This window comes from Prosopis cineraria, unplaced genomic scaffold (assembly GCF_029017545.1).
Source record: "Prosopis cineraria cultivar Desert tree isolate PC_DT_omini unplaced genomic scaffold, ASM2901754v1 PC1, whole genome shotgun sequence".
NCBI lineage: Eukaryota > Viridiplantae > Streptophyta > Magnoliopsida > Fabales > Fabaceae > Prosopis > Prosopis cineraria.
The window spans coordinates 33743722-33760790 of NW_026555332.1; the positions used below are offsets into that span (position 1 = coordinate 33743722).

The following is a 17069-nucleotide window of genomic DNA, read 5'->3' on the forward strand; positions in this document are numbered from 1 at the left end:
AACAATAAAATCATTGACATGAATAAAAGCTATTAAGATTTTTTATACTCTCTTCATCCCAAATTATAAGACACTTTTGAGGGAGATTTTCTATCTCAAAATATAAGACACTTTGAGAAGATTAATGTTTCATTAAATAGGCTTATTTCAATATTATCATGTCTCTATATATTTAATACTAATTAACTATAGATTTAAAGTTATTAAATAAAAGGTATTTTTAAAAGTTTATATTTTTATTTTGAAAAAACTAAGGTTGTTAAATATATTTAATGAGATTTATTAGTATATAAGATTTTATCTAAAAGTATATTATAATTTGAGACGGAAGGAGTATTAAGTATGCTTAAGGATAATATATTTTAACAAAATAGCTTAAGCAGTTTGGTTAAATACTTTTTACACTTATATATTTATGATTATGATTTATCTTTTAATCCTTAGATATGGGACTACTTTTATGCTCTAATATTCACACTACTACCTTTTTTTTTCTTTTTTTTCTTGTCTAGGCTTGTACATTTTTTTTTTTTAATTTTAGAGGCCTCAGGTGTATTTAATTTTTTCTTTCTTCTTCTACTTTTTAATCTCTTTTTTTTTATCTTTCATTCTTTTTCTTTTTTTTTCCTCTATTTCTTTTGTCCCCCAATCAAATGGTTCTTGATATCATATTAAGATTTTTTATATTAAGTATGTTTAAGAATAGTATATTCCACCGAAATAACTTAAACTATTTAATTAGATACTTTTTAAACTTTTATATTTATGATTTATCTTCTAAGGTTTAAATGTGGGACTTAAGAGCAACATAACAAGTGTTCAAATCATAATTATCAAAATTTTCAATATTTGAACTGATAATTTGGTTAGTTCATGCTCATCAATTTATCTATTTGTTAGCCACCAATGGTTCTTAGTTTTAAGGAGGGCAAAGTTAAAGAGTTAAATAATCCTTAAACATTTTTCAAGAAGCGCAGACACCTTGTAGTGAACAATGGGACATTATCCTCCAAAACAATTTTTTCAAGAAGCAATATTGTCTTATCATTAAATATTTGTTCATTTGACTGTTAATTGACCTAGACTGTTAATTCAAAATATCAGTACTTCATAAATTATTATGATTTTGTTTTTTGTCAAACAATTGCCAACTAAAGCCAACACATTTTGGAGATAAATTAAAAAAACAAAAATTATAAAATGAGAAAAGGGTCACAATAACTAAAAGCAAAAGAAGTGGACCTACAGATCTCTACCGAATACATGAAACCGATTACCTCTCTTCATCTTGTGACTAACTTACATGTAAGGATTTTCTTAATCATCCGAAGTTGTTATCATTAATCAATTATTCACAGACTCAATCAAAAACAAGGTTTATTGTCAATGACCTTGTGACTTAATAACATGACATTTTCCTATAAATAAGAAGTCGTAAGTTTGAACCTAGTAACAATCCCAAAGCTTTTATAACTTAAGAGCACAACATTGCATAAGATGAGTATATTCTTGTCTTTCAAGTATCTTTCCTCTATTGTATTTTGCATTGGTTATTGTAGTTTCATAGTAACCGCCCAGCCTCTTTATTTATTTTTGGAAAAAAATATTTTTATTGTAGTTTTAAAGATCATTATATAATAAATAAAAATAAAAGATTATAAGGCTTTTATAATAAGGTGGATATGGACTCAAAATGAAAAATGAGTGATGAATATGAAACCAATGCTAAAAAATAATTTTTCCGGACCATAGTATGGAATATATTCTAAAAGTTTTAATTAATCTAAAATGTAGGGTGTTAAATAATTTCTATAATTATGTAAATAAATGTAATTTAAAAGTTATAAAGGTTACAATACTTCATGATAAGGTGGATATGAGACCCATGGGAAAATAATAAGTAGTAAATATATAATCAATACTAAAAATATATTCTTTTCAAATTATAATATAGTGCAATTTTTAAAAATTTAACTTGATTTAAAATATAGGGTATTGAATAATTTTTATAATTATATAAATAAGTATGGTTTAAAATTTGTTAATAATTTTATTTATTTATCTCCTTTATATTTTATCTAAAAATTTTTTCCTACTCATTTTTAGAAATTAAACTCATTAGAATTTTCTCTTATCAATATTTTTTTTATATTACACCTGAAAGTTAATATCACGGTAAAATCTAGTTTTAACTCAGTGATTTTTTCTTCTTCATTCAGTGGCTATTATTTTTTCGCATCAATTTTTTTTTTTTTGAAGAAAATTTCTTCCTCCTAATTTGCTGGGTACGGAAAAGCACCGTACAGAAGCAGAAACAATCAGCATGACAACATTGCGTTTCTCCCCGCCTTTCGGAACAGAAAATACAAATTTCTTCTCTTTTCCTCTCCCACGCGCCGTTTTTCACAGCATGGAGAGCTCATCGGCGGAGCTTGTGGATTTCCCATTGTTGGTACGTTCCAATTACAGAGCTGGAACTATTCCTTATCGACTTCCCTCTGATGATCCTCTCAAGCCCACTCCTACGGAGCTTTCTTGGATTAATCTTCTCCTTGGCTCCATCCCTTCCTTCAAGTACGTTTCTTCTTTTACTTTTACTTTGCCGCTGTCTTTTTTGGTTCTTGGTTCGTGATTTTCGCTTGTTTCTTTTGAAATGTGACGCCGCGTTATTGGTTATTTTGTTCTTTGTTGGTGCGTTTTGAATTCTATGTCGAGCTTTCTGCTCTAACAGTTCGATTATGGGGTTTTCGGTCTTCTTGACTTTTTTAACCTTGGTTTGCAATTTTACACTGTGCCTTCTTTGCCATGTGAGGTGAGGGATTATGATAACATCCACGTGGCATCGACATTGTCATTGGTTAGCTTTGAAGTAGCAGCTTCACATATATTTGAAATTTAACTTGTGGCTGATATTTAAAATAGAAATGCCCGTCAAATTTCTTCATTGAATTATTACTCTTTGTAAATCTTCTTTGATATGGTAGATTTGCTATAGATTTAGAACATTAGATGTGTTATAATCAAATCCTGAACTTTTAACCATCCCATTCAATGAGTCCATCCCAAAAATTATCCTATGTTTTAACCTGCCTGAACTATTATTTCTCTTGCCATTTTTGGATAAGCACAAATAATTTTGGTTAACGTTAACCTGGAACTTCAAAATGCTGGTTCCCATTTTGTTAAGTATGTTATCGCTGTCTAGGTGCTTGTCATCTTCCATAGATCTCGTGATTATCGCATCAGCTTATCTTGATTTATTATTGTTTGCCCCTTACTGTTTAACCCAGCACAGGAGGCCAACTTTTCCACAGTAAAACCAGTAAAGATACTTGCTCTAAGTCCTTGGCATTTGGGACCTCTTTTTAAACTGAAGTTACCATGGGTAAAAAAACAATACTCTTTTAGGTACTGAATTAGGGTGAGTTTTGTATTGTTTTTTTGCTGGTATTGGCTACCAATAATCTGCTTCTGCAGGTTGATTTTGGAAGTTATTATTAAAAAGGAAGTAATTGTAAGGAGTCTTAGAGCAGTTAAGTTGTTGGTGAATAATTGCTGATGGCACTTTCAGCATTAGAAAAAGGCCAAAATAGAAATTGAAATGGTAACAGGTACAACAACAACAAATTAATATTTCAACTGTTTCCATTATAATTTCTTAAAACTATGCACTATTTTATATCATGAAATAATAAAAAGCACTGAAGCTCAAGCTTCTGAGTGCATCTCCTAACTTTCTTAACCTCTATTCAGAGTCACGGCTTTGATAAACTCACAAACATTTTAAGTTTTTTCTTCTGTAGCAACACGCTAAAAGAAATTTTAGACATGGTATTTAGTGATGAATGTAACATTTTGGGTGTGTTTTTTTTTTTTTTTTTTGGGGTTGAAGTCTCAAATTTTTTGACAAAAGATGGGTCATTGTGACCCAATGATAGTTGGAATCTAGGGACTTGTCCACAACCCTGTGGGTTGATATGAAATCATAATGAGATTTTGTTGTTTGTATATTTTCTTTTCTACATTGACTTTTGTGTTTGTTTGTGTGGGCATATTTGGCTATTTTAGCACTGGTTGCACCAATTACACCTGTTACACTTGCATAAATAATACAGGAAGCGTGCAGCAAGTGATCCTTCTGTTCCTGATGCTGCTGATAGAGCTGAAAAATTTGCTCAAAGGTAATTCCTTGCTGCTTTTCTTCTTCTTTTCTGTTTACCTTGAAGACCCATTGCACATATAGTTTTTTTTCCTTTTAATGACGACATCAACATACATCTGGTAATCAGAATGGGATAAAGTTTCTTTTTAATCATTAGGCTTTTGCATGTCATTATGTTTTTTCCTTGGTTTGAGTAAATTGTAATTCTTGTTAGTGTGGGAGGTCCTGATTGCATCTATTAATATTTCATATTTGGTGAAGGTATGCTGAAATACTTGAAGAATTCAAGAAGAATCCTGAAAGTCATCGATGGAGTCTTGATGGAATAGTATGTTCTTCTGCTAAAGTTGTATGCTGTGATATGTCATCCCCACTCCCTCCTGCCCAATAGAAAGTAAGAACAGAAAAAGAAAAAAATTATATAGCTGTTGAATAATGCGTCTGATTTTTTCTGTGTGTTCTTCTTTTCTTCCTCTTTGTGGGGAGGGATGTTCTAGATTATCTGCAGGCTTCGCGAGCAAGTACTAAGAGAATTAGGATTCAGAGATATCTTTAAGCAAGTCAAGGTAAGTTTAGAATACATGTCTTGTGCACTAATGCTATACAAACATCAATATTAAAATGAAGAAGATAAGTACGTGTGCATCTAGCTATAATGGTTGAAATAATGGCTGCATCTAGCATAAAGAATAATGGGAAATTGATTAGCACTGTTTTTCAGACATGATGGGTAAAATCAATTTAAACCTATAGCTTTAGTTGAATGTTGACATTTGTTGTCATCAGTTTCATTAACAGGAACATCATTGGCGAACAATGAAGTTCTATTTGCTTAACGTTTGTTACTCCTTTCTGAGTGAATGCAATAGGAAGAAGAGAATGAAAAAGCCATGACCTTATTTCAAGATGTTGTTCGACTTAATGATGCTATAGAGGATGAAGGCAAGAGACTTGAGAATCTAGTGAGAGGTATTTTTGCCGGAAACATATTTGATCTTGGTTCTGCACGGGTAAGTTAATTTTCTATTTCTTATTGTGAAACTACTGTATAACTAATATTATTGTGCCAACCTGAACTAAGCTTAATTCTTGATGTGAACATGTGTTATTTGTTTTAATTATGATCTGTAACTTTGAATATCCTCTCACAAACTGCACTGCAGTACTGTCCCTTTGATCACCATGCCTCCCTATTGTGTGTCTTAGTTTCTCTGGCAGAACCAGTGGGCATGGTTTGGCTAAATATCTGTTAAAAATAGAGTTCCCTTGTGGCTCTCAATTAGTGTATGCGAGAACTTAATGTCTAGTTTAACTGTCATTTTCCCATTCTATGATCTGTATTTGGAACCTTTGACCAAAAGTGTTGCATGGAAAACCATATGGATTTAATCTTCAATTCATTCCAAGTAAGTTGTAATGTTGTGAAAAGCTCATGAAATTGATTATAATTGTCATGGAGTATTTTACAATCGCATGCAAAAATTTGGGCTATTATAACTACTCTTAGTTTATTATGTTGTGCTTTACCTTTTTATTCCAAAATTTCTTGAAGCTTGCAGAGGCTTTTGCAAAGGAGGGAGTTTCCTTTTTGACTACTTGTCAAAATCTTGTCCCTCGCCCTTGGGTCATTGATGACCTTGACACTTTCAAAAGGAAATGGAGCAAGAAATCATGGAAGAAGGCAAGTTTCATGTGTCTATGTGATGTAACACACACTCACACACACTTGCGCTGTGCTGGATAGAGGAAAAGAGTAGAGAGAAATCAGAAATAAGGAGGGAGAAATGAAGAAAATGAAGGACAGAATAGTGGGGGAGAAAAAGAGGGAGACAGACGCAGAGAGAGGGGGAGAGCTTTTGAAACTCAATCACAATAATTCATTCATCAAGGGTGTTCATTACAAATGCAACCAAGTCTATTTAACAAAACTCTAATGCCTTAATAAGGAGACCTTAATCACATCTGCATATAAAGCTAACTTTTAGATTTCCTCTTACAAAAGAACACAACTGGAAAATTAACACCTTGTCCATATAAAGTTAGGCTTTAGATTTCCCTTCTTACAAAATATTAAAATAACATAAAAAGAACTTATTTTTTTTTTAGAATAATGTCTCCCATATTTTCTATCAATTCCCCCCTTCCGTAAGGAACTCTCCTCCAAAGAGATAGAAAGTTGATAGGCTTCCAATATGATAGGATCAAGTTGTCTAAACTCAGCTTTTGAGATCCAAATGGCATCTTCATTTGAACAACCTTTCCAACGAACCAAGTAATGATGGAAGGGCCCCTCAGAAGTTAGGACAATTTGGCTATCCATAATGGTTTTGATCTCTTCCATTGACGGTGAGATAGACGGCAATGGTGGGATTGGCACTTGCGAGGGCTAAGTACCTATAGAATCATCAAAAAGCAAAATGGGAGGCTCAAAAGTTTCCCGATAAGGCAAAAGATTCTCCACATTAAAAACAGGACTTATGACCATATTAGGAGGTAATTCTAAAAGATAAGCATTAGATCCTAACTTATTTGCTATGTGACAAGGTTCAGAAGCTCGAGCATGCAACTTTTTAAAAGCTTATTTAGAATAACGTTTTGGATGAATTCGAGCCATAACATAGTCACCTATATTGGAGCTTTGAAATCAGCGATGACTGCTAGCAGATAATTTATATTGATCATTACTCGTTGCTAATTTTCGCCTAATTTCAACATGTAATTCATGAAGGCAATGAGCAAAGGATTTTGTAGAATCGGAGGTGCGAAATGTCAATGGGATTGGCATAAGGTCAATTGGTTGTTTAGGATTAAAACCTTGAACAATTTGGAAAGGACTCATGCTTGTGGACCTATTCACCAAATTATTATATGCAAACTTGGCAGTGGGTAGAACCAAATCCCAATGCTTCGACTTGCCTCTAACTAAACTTCTAAGTAAATTACCCAGACTTTAATTAGTAACTTCAATTTGCCCATCTGCCTGGGGGTGGAAAGCAGAAGAAAACTTCAACTGGGTATCGAAAAGTTTCCATGGACTTTTCCAAAAGTAACTAACAAACTTAACATCCTTATTAGATACAATAGTAGTAGGTAACCCATGCAGACATACAATCTCCTTAAAGAACAATTGGGCAAGATGAGAAGCATCTATAGTCTTGCTATAGGGAATAAAATGGGCCATCTTGGAGAATTTGTCTACAACCACCAACACAAAATCATGACCTCTAGCTATTCAAGGCAATCCGAAGACAAAGTCCATACTTAAGTCTTTCCAAGGTGCCTTAGGGATCAGTAAAGGAGTGTACCAACTGGTATTCTGTCTTCTAGCTTTAGAAGTTTGACAATTTTTACATTGAGACACTGTGCGTGCCACATCACACTTAAGGGAAGGCCAATAGAACCTGTCTTCAACTAATGCTACAGTTTTATTGATCCTAAAATGACCATCTAAACATCCAGTATGCAATTCCTAGACGAGAAAATCTGGCATAGAAGTTCGTGGGATGTACAGTTTGCTTCCACGAAAGAGATGACCGTCTTTAAGGATGAAATCAACGTGATCATGATGGTTATCGTTTCAACTTCTTGGTATATTATCCCAAAATCTGGACATGAAGCATAGTCTTCCTTTAGGTTTTCAAAACTAGCAACACTAATGCTCATAGTGTGCAACAAGTTGATCCGCCGGCTCAAAGCATTAGCCACTTTGTTTTCTGTTCTCGAAAGATGCTTGACCACAAAAGTGAATCCTTGAATATACTCAAGTTGAGAGTTGATAAACCTAAGTGTCTGATGATCAGAGTAAAGAACAAGTTGTTGAGGAAGGAGATAGTATTTTCAATGCTTAAAAGATCTCACAATCGCATAAAACTCCTTGTCATAAGTGGAGTATTTTTATTTTGCATTATTGAGCTTTTTGCTAAAGAAAGCCATCCTTCTTGGCTTAGAACACCTCCAATTCCTGTCCCAGATGCATCACAAGCAACTTCAAAACAGTTCGTAAAATTTGGTAAAGGTAGGATTGGAGCTTCAGAAAGCTTCTTCTTAATATCCTAAAAAGCTAAGGATGGAGCTTGGTTTTTCTACCTTCCCTGGCTGTTTCCGTCACCTGAAAGTCATAGATTACTTGCCTGAAAACCTCTAAAATCCCGTTTCACGCTGCCTGCCCAGAAACCTCCACTTCCCAATGTCATATCGCACAAAAAAAAAAAAAAACCACCACCATCGTGCTCAAGGGGAGGAATCCAGTCAGAACCTGAAATATTACCTCTATCCTCTATCACACACGCCGGTGGAGTGCTCTGCGTGTGGTCGTCACACGCCCCACGTGCTGGTGGCAATCCTTGCACGTGTGATGGAGGACGGAGGTGATATTTCGGGTTCTGACCAAATTCCTCCTCTTGAACACGATAGTGGTGGTGTTTTTGCGATATGATGTTGGGAACTGGGGGTTTCTGGGCAGGCTGTGTGAAATGGGATTTTAGAGGTTTTCAGGCAAGTGTTCTTTGACTTTAAGGTGATGGAAAAAGCCAAGGAAGGTAGTCAAACTTGGCTTTGATACCAAACTGATATGACACACACTCACACACACTTGCACGGTGCTGGATAGAGGGGAAGAGTAGAGAGAAATCAGAAATAAGGAGGGAGAGATGAAGAAAATGAAGAACAAAATAATGGGGGGGCAAAGGAGGGAGATAGACAAAGAGAGAGAGGGGGAGAGCTTCTGAAACTCAATTACAGTAATTCATTCATCAAGGGTGTTCATTACAAATGCAACCAAGTCTATTTGACAAAATTCTAATGCCTTAATAAGGAAACATTAATCACATCTACATGTAAAGTTAACTTTCAGATTTCCTCTTACAAAAGAACACAAAAGGAAATGTTAACACCTTGTCCATATATAGTTAGGCTTTAGATTTCCCTTCTGACAAAATATTAAAATAACATAAAGAGAATTTATTTTTTTCTAGAATCATGTCTCCCATATTTTCTATCAATATGGTTTTTGTAAAGGATTTTATTTTGTCTGGCTTATGTTCTGCAGCAATACTGTTCTGAGCTGTTCATTTTTATCACAACAGGTTATCGTATTTGTTGATAATTCAGGTGCTGATATCATTTTGGGTATTTTGCCATTTGCGAGGGAGCTGCTTCGGCGTGGGATTCAGGTTGGTTTTCATACATTTCTCTTTTGGGCTATGTCTTTTTCTCTGGCTGTTAAAAAACCAGAACTCCTCTGGGGTTTTTTTTTTTTTTTTTTTTTGAATGATGGGGAGGAGTAATTGAGGAAGGAGCTCTTACCTTTATTTGTTATGGGAAGTTAAATAGATCATTTTGATGAACTGGAAATTTGTTTTTGCAGTATCAAGCACTAGAGGAATTATGGATTAGATTCACTTGACTTCTTTCTTATAGTTTCATCACTAGAATTGACTGTCTTATTTAGGTGTTTGGCTGTCTTTTGCTCTTTTCCCATTTTAAATTTTTGTCAAAACTCAGACCGCATTTCACATTTTCTTTGTACGACCCGGACCAGCTTCAGTATCTCTTATAAAATTCCATTTGAATGCAGGTTGTATTGACTGCTAATGAGTTACCTTCCATTAACGATATAACTTACCCTGAGTTGGTCGAAATTATATCAAAGGTGATGAAAATAGATTTGGTAGTTTTTTATTTTATGTTATCTTATTCTATGCTAAAACTATATTCTTTGCTAACGCCAATATGTTGGTTGCCAGTTGAAGGATGAAGAAGGACAGCTAATGGGCGTCGATACTTCAAACCTTTTAATTGCTAGCTCTGGCAATGATTTGCCGGTAAGAAACTGAGCACAGATTTTCATTATTTATCATGGTTACATCTTTCTTTCTTTATCTTTTTTGTTTCACGTGTTGCAGGTTATTGATCTTACCCGGGTGTCACAAGAGCTTGCATGCCTAGCCAGTGATGCGGATCTAGTCATATTAGAAGGGATGGTGAGTTCTTACTTAGATTTTGTTGGGGACATTTTTAGTTGCACTAAATGAGGATGGATGCAACGTTGGGAGAATTGATAGGCAAAGTCAAGCAGGCCTAGAACTTGAAGACCATTTGGGTGAATGAAATGGAGTTGAATGTCAATCAGACAATCACAATGAATTTGTGGATGATAAATGCTTTTATTTTTATATATTTAATTAATTAAAATCTAATAAAATGACCAAAATATCCCTCAACCAATTTCTTCTTTCCATGTGCGTCATTGTGTCCTCCTGGCTGCTTAAATCATGTTCCGAAAACTCAACGCATTATTCAGTATTCACAAGTGATAAACAGTGCGATTCAATTATAAGACTCCGTGTATGATGGATAAATGTGTCTAGTTTATAAGTATTAGCTACCAGGTTCTTTAAATAAATCACAACAACGGAATTTATCTTATTGCTCTAACAGGGCATGCTATACTCTCAATGAAAAATTGTACGGTAAGCTTCTGAGGAACATCACCTAAGCTTGATTATCAAGTAGTTTCCTTGTTTCAGAGTTCTTATCCTGGGTTGGGACAGAAGTGGGCAGCCAAGATATATTCCATTTAATAACAGAAAACTGTCTTAACTACTGCTGTAACACACATCGTTATATCAAATCTGAGAATTTTAAGATTTCATGATTGAGAATCTGAGATACACTGGTAGGTAGAGAAATTTTTCCTAGAAAGGAAATAGTAAATGCATTTATCCTATTTTCTTTCTAGATACATTCTCCATTTCCTTTCTAGAAAACACTTTTCCATGTACCAAACATGTACAATTGATCTCTATGTTTGGTTTCCCAGTTCTAAAAAATCAAATATGAAAGAGTGTCCTGATTGTTTTTGACAGGGTCGTGGCATAGAAACAAATCTGCATGCTGAATTTACATGTGACTCTCTCAAAATTGGAATGGTAATGATGCATATGAAAACTGTTAAAAATTTTGATCCTTTTATATTCCCATTTCTTATATTTCATTCTCTCTTATTGCCATTCCTTGTATTTGCAGGTTAAACATCCTGAAGTTGCAGAATTTCTTGGGAGCCGTCTGTATGACTGTGTGTTTAAATTCAAAGAAGTTCCAAGTTTACAAGGTTGAGAAGTTTCTTTCTTCAACACTACCCATTTCTTGAGTGTCATTCGTTAATAATGTATTACTTTACTACTTAAAAACACAGGAGAGTATGAAACATTGAGAAGTTTCTTTCTTCAACACTACCGATTTCTTGAGTGTCATTCATTAATAATGTATTACTTTACTACTTAAAAACACAGGAGAGTATGAAACATATTTATAGAATATTCCACAATTTTCTTGATGTGACACTGTGCTTACCAGGTCATTTATGTGTTACTATAAGTACTGCTGTATTTTTTCTGACGATAAAAGTTTGGTGAATTTGGGTTGTGATAAGACTCATCAAGGTTAACGCATACCTCATATGTTTCATGAGTTGAATTTCAAGACTCATCAAAACTAAGAAATGCCCCATATCTTTGTAGAGCACAAGACTTTGGGTCAATTTCTTTCAAATTAATTTGAACTTTATTGACTACTATTATATTTAATAATCTCTTTATCAGAATTAGAATATAAAATTAATTTATATTATTTATCATTATCTTAAAATTATAGATTTGGATATCAATGAGTACGATCATTTTTTCATGTCTATATGCTTTGACGCTGTCTGTGATAGTTTGCTAAATAGTGGTTTTAAATGAAGCTGATTCATGAGTTAAGATTAATAAAAATAGGTAAATACAATATTGTCTTACATATTGTCTTATTTGGCTCTTATAGAATATTTTAATAAAATTTAGTTACTTATTCTTTTAAGTACTAATAATTAGAAGAAAAATTCGTGCGCCGTCTATGCAACTTGGGTAGTATGTTTATGGACTAGTAATCTGGTATATGCAATTCTTATCAAACTATGTTCTCACACAAACCAATTGAATTATTTGTCTGTTTAACTAGTTTTATAGTGAATAGATAATATTGTTTTACAAGTACAATCATTCAAATTTCGTATAGGGAGAATGATATTGAAGGTCTTAAAAAGGAAAATTATTATCATAAGAGCCTATTAATTTTGCATCATATATTGTATTGTGAAAACACAGATATATTATCGTGAAAAACTGAACTTTAACTTGTATTTTTTTGTTAGGATTTTCTCAAAAATTTAATAAGCTGAGGTTCGATTTTTTACAACGATATATCTATTTTCACAAGACAATATCTTATGTAAAATCAATAAGCCCTTATTGTAATAATTTCCTTTTTTATGGCCTTCAATGTCATTCTCCTTTTTATTTATGTATTTTTTAAAAAATAATTTTTAATGCATTATATTTTGAATTATACACTTTTATCCCTGTCTATTTATACACTTTCTAGTAAATGGTCTAAGATATCATTTGTTAAGAATAGAGTATGAAAATTTGGGGAGAAATGGGAGAGTAACAAAAAAAAAAAATACCATATATTAATTCTAAGCTTCATAGCTCAAGTTTATGAATCTATCCATTTTCTTATATATTAGTTATTATATTCAAATTTATTACAATAACTCAAGTCTACTTATATTTAGACATCATAATATAATAAAATATCTAACATGTAGTTAATTTATGACAAATATTACCCTTTTCCTAAATATTACCTTTTATCCCCTTACTTTTAAGTTTCACTTCCTGCCCTATTAAAGAAAATTTCACTAATACTGACAACCATTAGATGTAAAAAGAGATGTTACCTTCTCACAATATAGTGAAATAAGTTTTGAATTTTCAATAAAAAAAGATGTTTATATATAATGTTTGACGGTTTGAAGTACATAATTATTTTCAATAAAAAGCTACATGTTGCACTATCAAAAAAATAATTCCACTGATGATATTATAACTTTGAAGATTGAAAAATGAATTTACTTCTCTTTTTAATAAATATACTCATTATGATACATGCATATTTTCTTATTATTAGTAATAATAAACTCATTACTTTCGTTCCAAAGAGTTCATTAATCGTTATATAATAAAATATCTAACAAATAGTTGATTTATGATAAATATTACTCTTTTTCCTAAATATTATTTTTTCCTTAATTTCAAGTTTCACCTCATGCCTTATTAAAGATAGTTTCATTAATACTAATGAGCCTGGTATAATAAAAAGGAATAGATTGTTATAGCATGGTGAAATAATATTTGAATTCCTACTGAGTGATGTGCTCACATACAGGATTTAGAACATCATGCTTTGAACAAAATTATTTTTAATAAGAGATACATGTGCACAATTAAAAAGAAACCACAGATGATGTTAGAAAATTGAAAAATGAATTTCTCTCTATTTATAGATAAACACACTCATTATGATTTTTAAATATTTCTTAATTGTTAGTAAGAAAAAACATAACTTTAGGTCCCTGCATATTGTTCGAGTTTTGTTATAGGTCCTTATACTTTTTTTGGTATTTTAGTTCTTTACACTTTTATTTTTCAATGTTCTAGGTCCCTATAACACCTTCCATCGAGGAATCTAGAATATTAACAAACAAAAGTGTGAGATCTCTAACAAAATTTGAATAAAGTACAAGGATTTAAAATTATATTTTTCCTATTAATAATAATAAAACTCAAATTACTTTCCTTGACCAAAAGAGTTCATTAACCATTATTTCCAAATAAAGCTAAAGATAGTCATTTTTACTGGGAGAATTTTAGGGAAGAAACTAAATTTTAAGTGAGTCTAAAATTATTCTAAAATTTCAGTTTTGTTAAGGGGAGAAAAGTCAAAAAAATTTCAATGGTAAAAGATCAAAATATCCTTCATCTGTTATTCAGAATTATTAATTGTTAATTTTCTTACTCCACTTGTTAATTTATGAATATGAGTTACAAACTACATAAGTTGATATATCAATAATTATATAAAATTTGACATCAATTTTTTAATCATAAGCAGCAACATTAGTTGATAAATTGCTAATTTTACTTATTAATTTATTAATCTCAATTGTAAGTTATTGACAGGTTTTGAAATTTACTAATATTAATTGTAAATTATTGATAGGTCTTGTGATTTATAATTAATATTAGTAAATTAACAAGTAAAGTTAGATAATTAATAAGTAATATTACTAATTGTTTGACAAATAGATATAATTTATAAGTGATATTAATAAATTGACAGGTGAAATAAGAAAATTAACAATCAGTAAGTTTGCATAACATATGAAAGGTATTTTGATATTTTTACTGTTAAAAATCTTTTGACTTTTCTCCATTAGACTCAAATAAAATTTCATAATGTTTTTGAGCTCACTTAAAATTAAATCTCTTCTCTGGTTCTTAAGCGAAATTTTTCCTTTTTTATTCTTTAATATCCGTTCTCGTCAAGCTATAGTAACTCTCTTTCACGCACACTTCCATTGAAATCAAGTTTTAGCTTGTTTCATTGTGATTCTTGTGTTTAAACAATTTCACGGCGAATAGATGATATTGTTTCTTCTCCATAATATTTTGATGAATCAAATAATTGTTTTTAAAATATTAGTAATTAATAATAATAAATGAAAAAAAAATTGTTCCCCTTCTTGAATAGTAAATTGTAAATTGAATTTTTTGAAATTAAAATATTTACTAATATTTTATTTTCTGTTTTTAATGTAAAAATGTATTAAAAAAGATTTTAATTTGTTCGATTTAATTTGAATGATTTGAATAAAAAATAATTTTATAATACACTGAATTGATTTATCATCATTGACGTTGGTAATCATTCAGATTTCATTTATATTTTTTAAAAAAACTATTTTTTTTTTAGAACGCATGAGAGTTTGAACTTTGAAATATGCTCTTTTTTTTTGGGTAAATGAATTATGCACTTTTATCCCCCACCTAATTCTATCTTTACCATTTGAACTAGTTTTAAGTATTTAAAAAAATTAATATTTTTTATTTAAAAAAATTAAAAAATTATTTTAAAAGAGACATAACACAAAATAAAAAAGTACTAAATGATCAATTGAAATAAAAAAATAATCTAAATTTAAATTAAATATAAAACAATAATATACTATATTATAATAACTGCAATAGTGCTAAGAGGGGCATCAATTTGGCAGACATATTTGATGCATAGTGGTAGATTTCATTATCAATCAGTACGTGAGTGAACAGAAAAATGTGGCTATCCTTCTTGTCTCTTAATAAGTGAAGCTATCGTAGGATTAAAGACTCTAATTATTATTATAATAAAAATAAAAATAATAATTATTTTTATATTACAAAGCAGAATCTTCTGTCCAATATACATCAGATAAAGAGGAAAAAAAGAGATTTAGAGAGAGAAAATCTTGATTGTGTTTTTGAATCAACCTGTCATCTCTCTCCCTCTCTCCACCTTACTTTATTATTGATAACAAATATAAGGCCATTATTTAAAGGCAATTCTATGTATGTACCCATTTTGTCATGATTAGAGATAATGATAATTAACAATGCCTAGCCAGCTCCACATAATTAATTATTAATTAATTAATTAAAATATTGGTTTTATATATCTACCTTTAATTTGTTTTTCACATGGGTGAATAGATGTTTGAGTGATTTCTTTGAGTCTCAAACAAAATGTTTGAGTTTGGTAGAAGAACTACTTTAAGTTAACTCTCAAAAAGTTACCACAAATTTTGCAAAAGATAATTACTTTACCCAATCATGTAATCATGAGCTTATTGAAGAACACTGATACTTTGTTTGCTCATAAAGCTGCTTTAGCCTTTAAGTATCATTCATATTATAATTATCACTATAATTTTTTTAATTATTGATAGTTTTACACTTTTACTTTTACTTTTACTTTTTCAGTTAACCATGCTATAATTGTTCTATCGTTATGTTAATTATTGGATCTAACCCTTCTTTTTTTGCTCAAAAAAAAAAAACCCTTCTTTTGTTAGCAGAGTATTAGCAGTGATCAAATATTCAATTTAAATCATTCAAATCGTATTTCAACATTTATTACATGTCTCTATTCTAATTTATTTTTTACATTTTTAAGGGAGAATGATACTAATAAAGGACTTAAATATTGAATTAAACATAAATAAAGATCAAAAGATTTGAAAATCTAAAATAAGGACCAAAGATTCTTTAGTGAATTGGTCTAAAAATTTGTTACCCTTATTCTATGATTTATCATCATCCAAATAAGCATTTGCAAGTTCAATTCACTAATTATAGTGAAAAAATTTGTCCAACATATCACCATTTTTAATTGTTTATTGCTGTTAATGCTCTCAAAACTTGTATGTGCAAGTAAGATTTGTTAATGTATGAAAGAAAATGATTTTCAAATTGTATTTGAACATCTATATTCTAATTTATTTTTTTACACTTTTCTAATTTATTATTAGAGTTTTTTAAAAAAATTGATGGTATTATATTTTGCAAGCTATTAATAATAGCATATTATTTGAATTGTTTAGATTTTAGCTTAATACGTGTTTTTACCTCTCTTATCATTTTTTTTGAAAATTTTAATTTAAATATGGGTAAAGTAGTAAATTTGGCCACAAATTATTTTTAGAAGAGCATCTGATAACCTAAACTATTAGATGATACAAAATAAATCATGAACTTTCAAAGATGAAGCATCCAATAGCTTGCCGTTAACTTAAACTAACGGATGTTATGTGGAGCCCAAAATGACATGTGGCATGACACGGGCGCGACACGTCAGCATGATAAAGGTGCAAATTTAGCTACAAATTATTTTTTTAGGAGTGCTGGGTAGCCTTTACTATAAAAAAAAATGAATCATCCAACATCTTTCCCTCATTTTTGACCAAACATCATTTATTTTCATACTTATGAGG

The 17069-nt window shown here is 31.0% G+C and overlaps 1 protein-coding gene across 1 annotated transcript; it reads left to right on the forward strand.

The window, feature by feature from the left end:
- Nucleotides 1-2294: 2294 nt before the first annotated feature.
- LOC129286976 (damage-control phosphatase At2g17340-like) lies at nt 2295-11503 on the forward strand. Its single transcript, XM_054923092.1, has 12 exons — nt 2295-2574; nt 4116-4181; nt 4424-4490; nt 4660-4728; nt 5032-5172; nt 5715-5843; nt 9247-9333; nt 9738-9812; nt 9907-9984; nt 10066-10143; nt 11029-11091; nt 11189-11503. The coding sequence occupies exons 1-12, from the start codon at nt 2324-2326 to the stop codon at nt 11276-11278; spliced, it is 1194 nt and encodes a 397-aa protein (XP_054779067.1). The 5' UTR covers nt 2295-2323; the 3' UTR covers nt 11279-11503.
- Nucleotides 11504-17069: the final 5566 nt, after the last annotated feature.

Bases quoted from the DNA above. Each gene is read 5' to 3' on its own strand.
- LOC129286976 (XM_054923092.1), top strand. From the start codon at position 2,324: ATGACAACATTGCGTTTCTCCCCGCCTTTCGGAACAGAAAATACAAAT. The intron at 2,575-4,115 runs GTACGTTTCTTC...TAAATAATACAG, and splicing joins GGCTCCATCCCTTCCTTCAA to GAAGCGTGCAGCAAGTGATC. The intron at 4,182-4,423 runs GTAATTCCTTGC...TATTTGGTGAAG, and splicing joins GCTGAAAAATTTGCTCAAAG to GTATGCTGAAATACTTGAAG.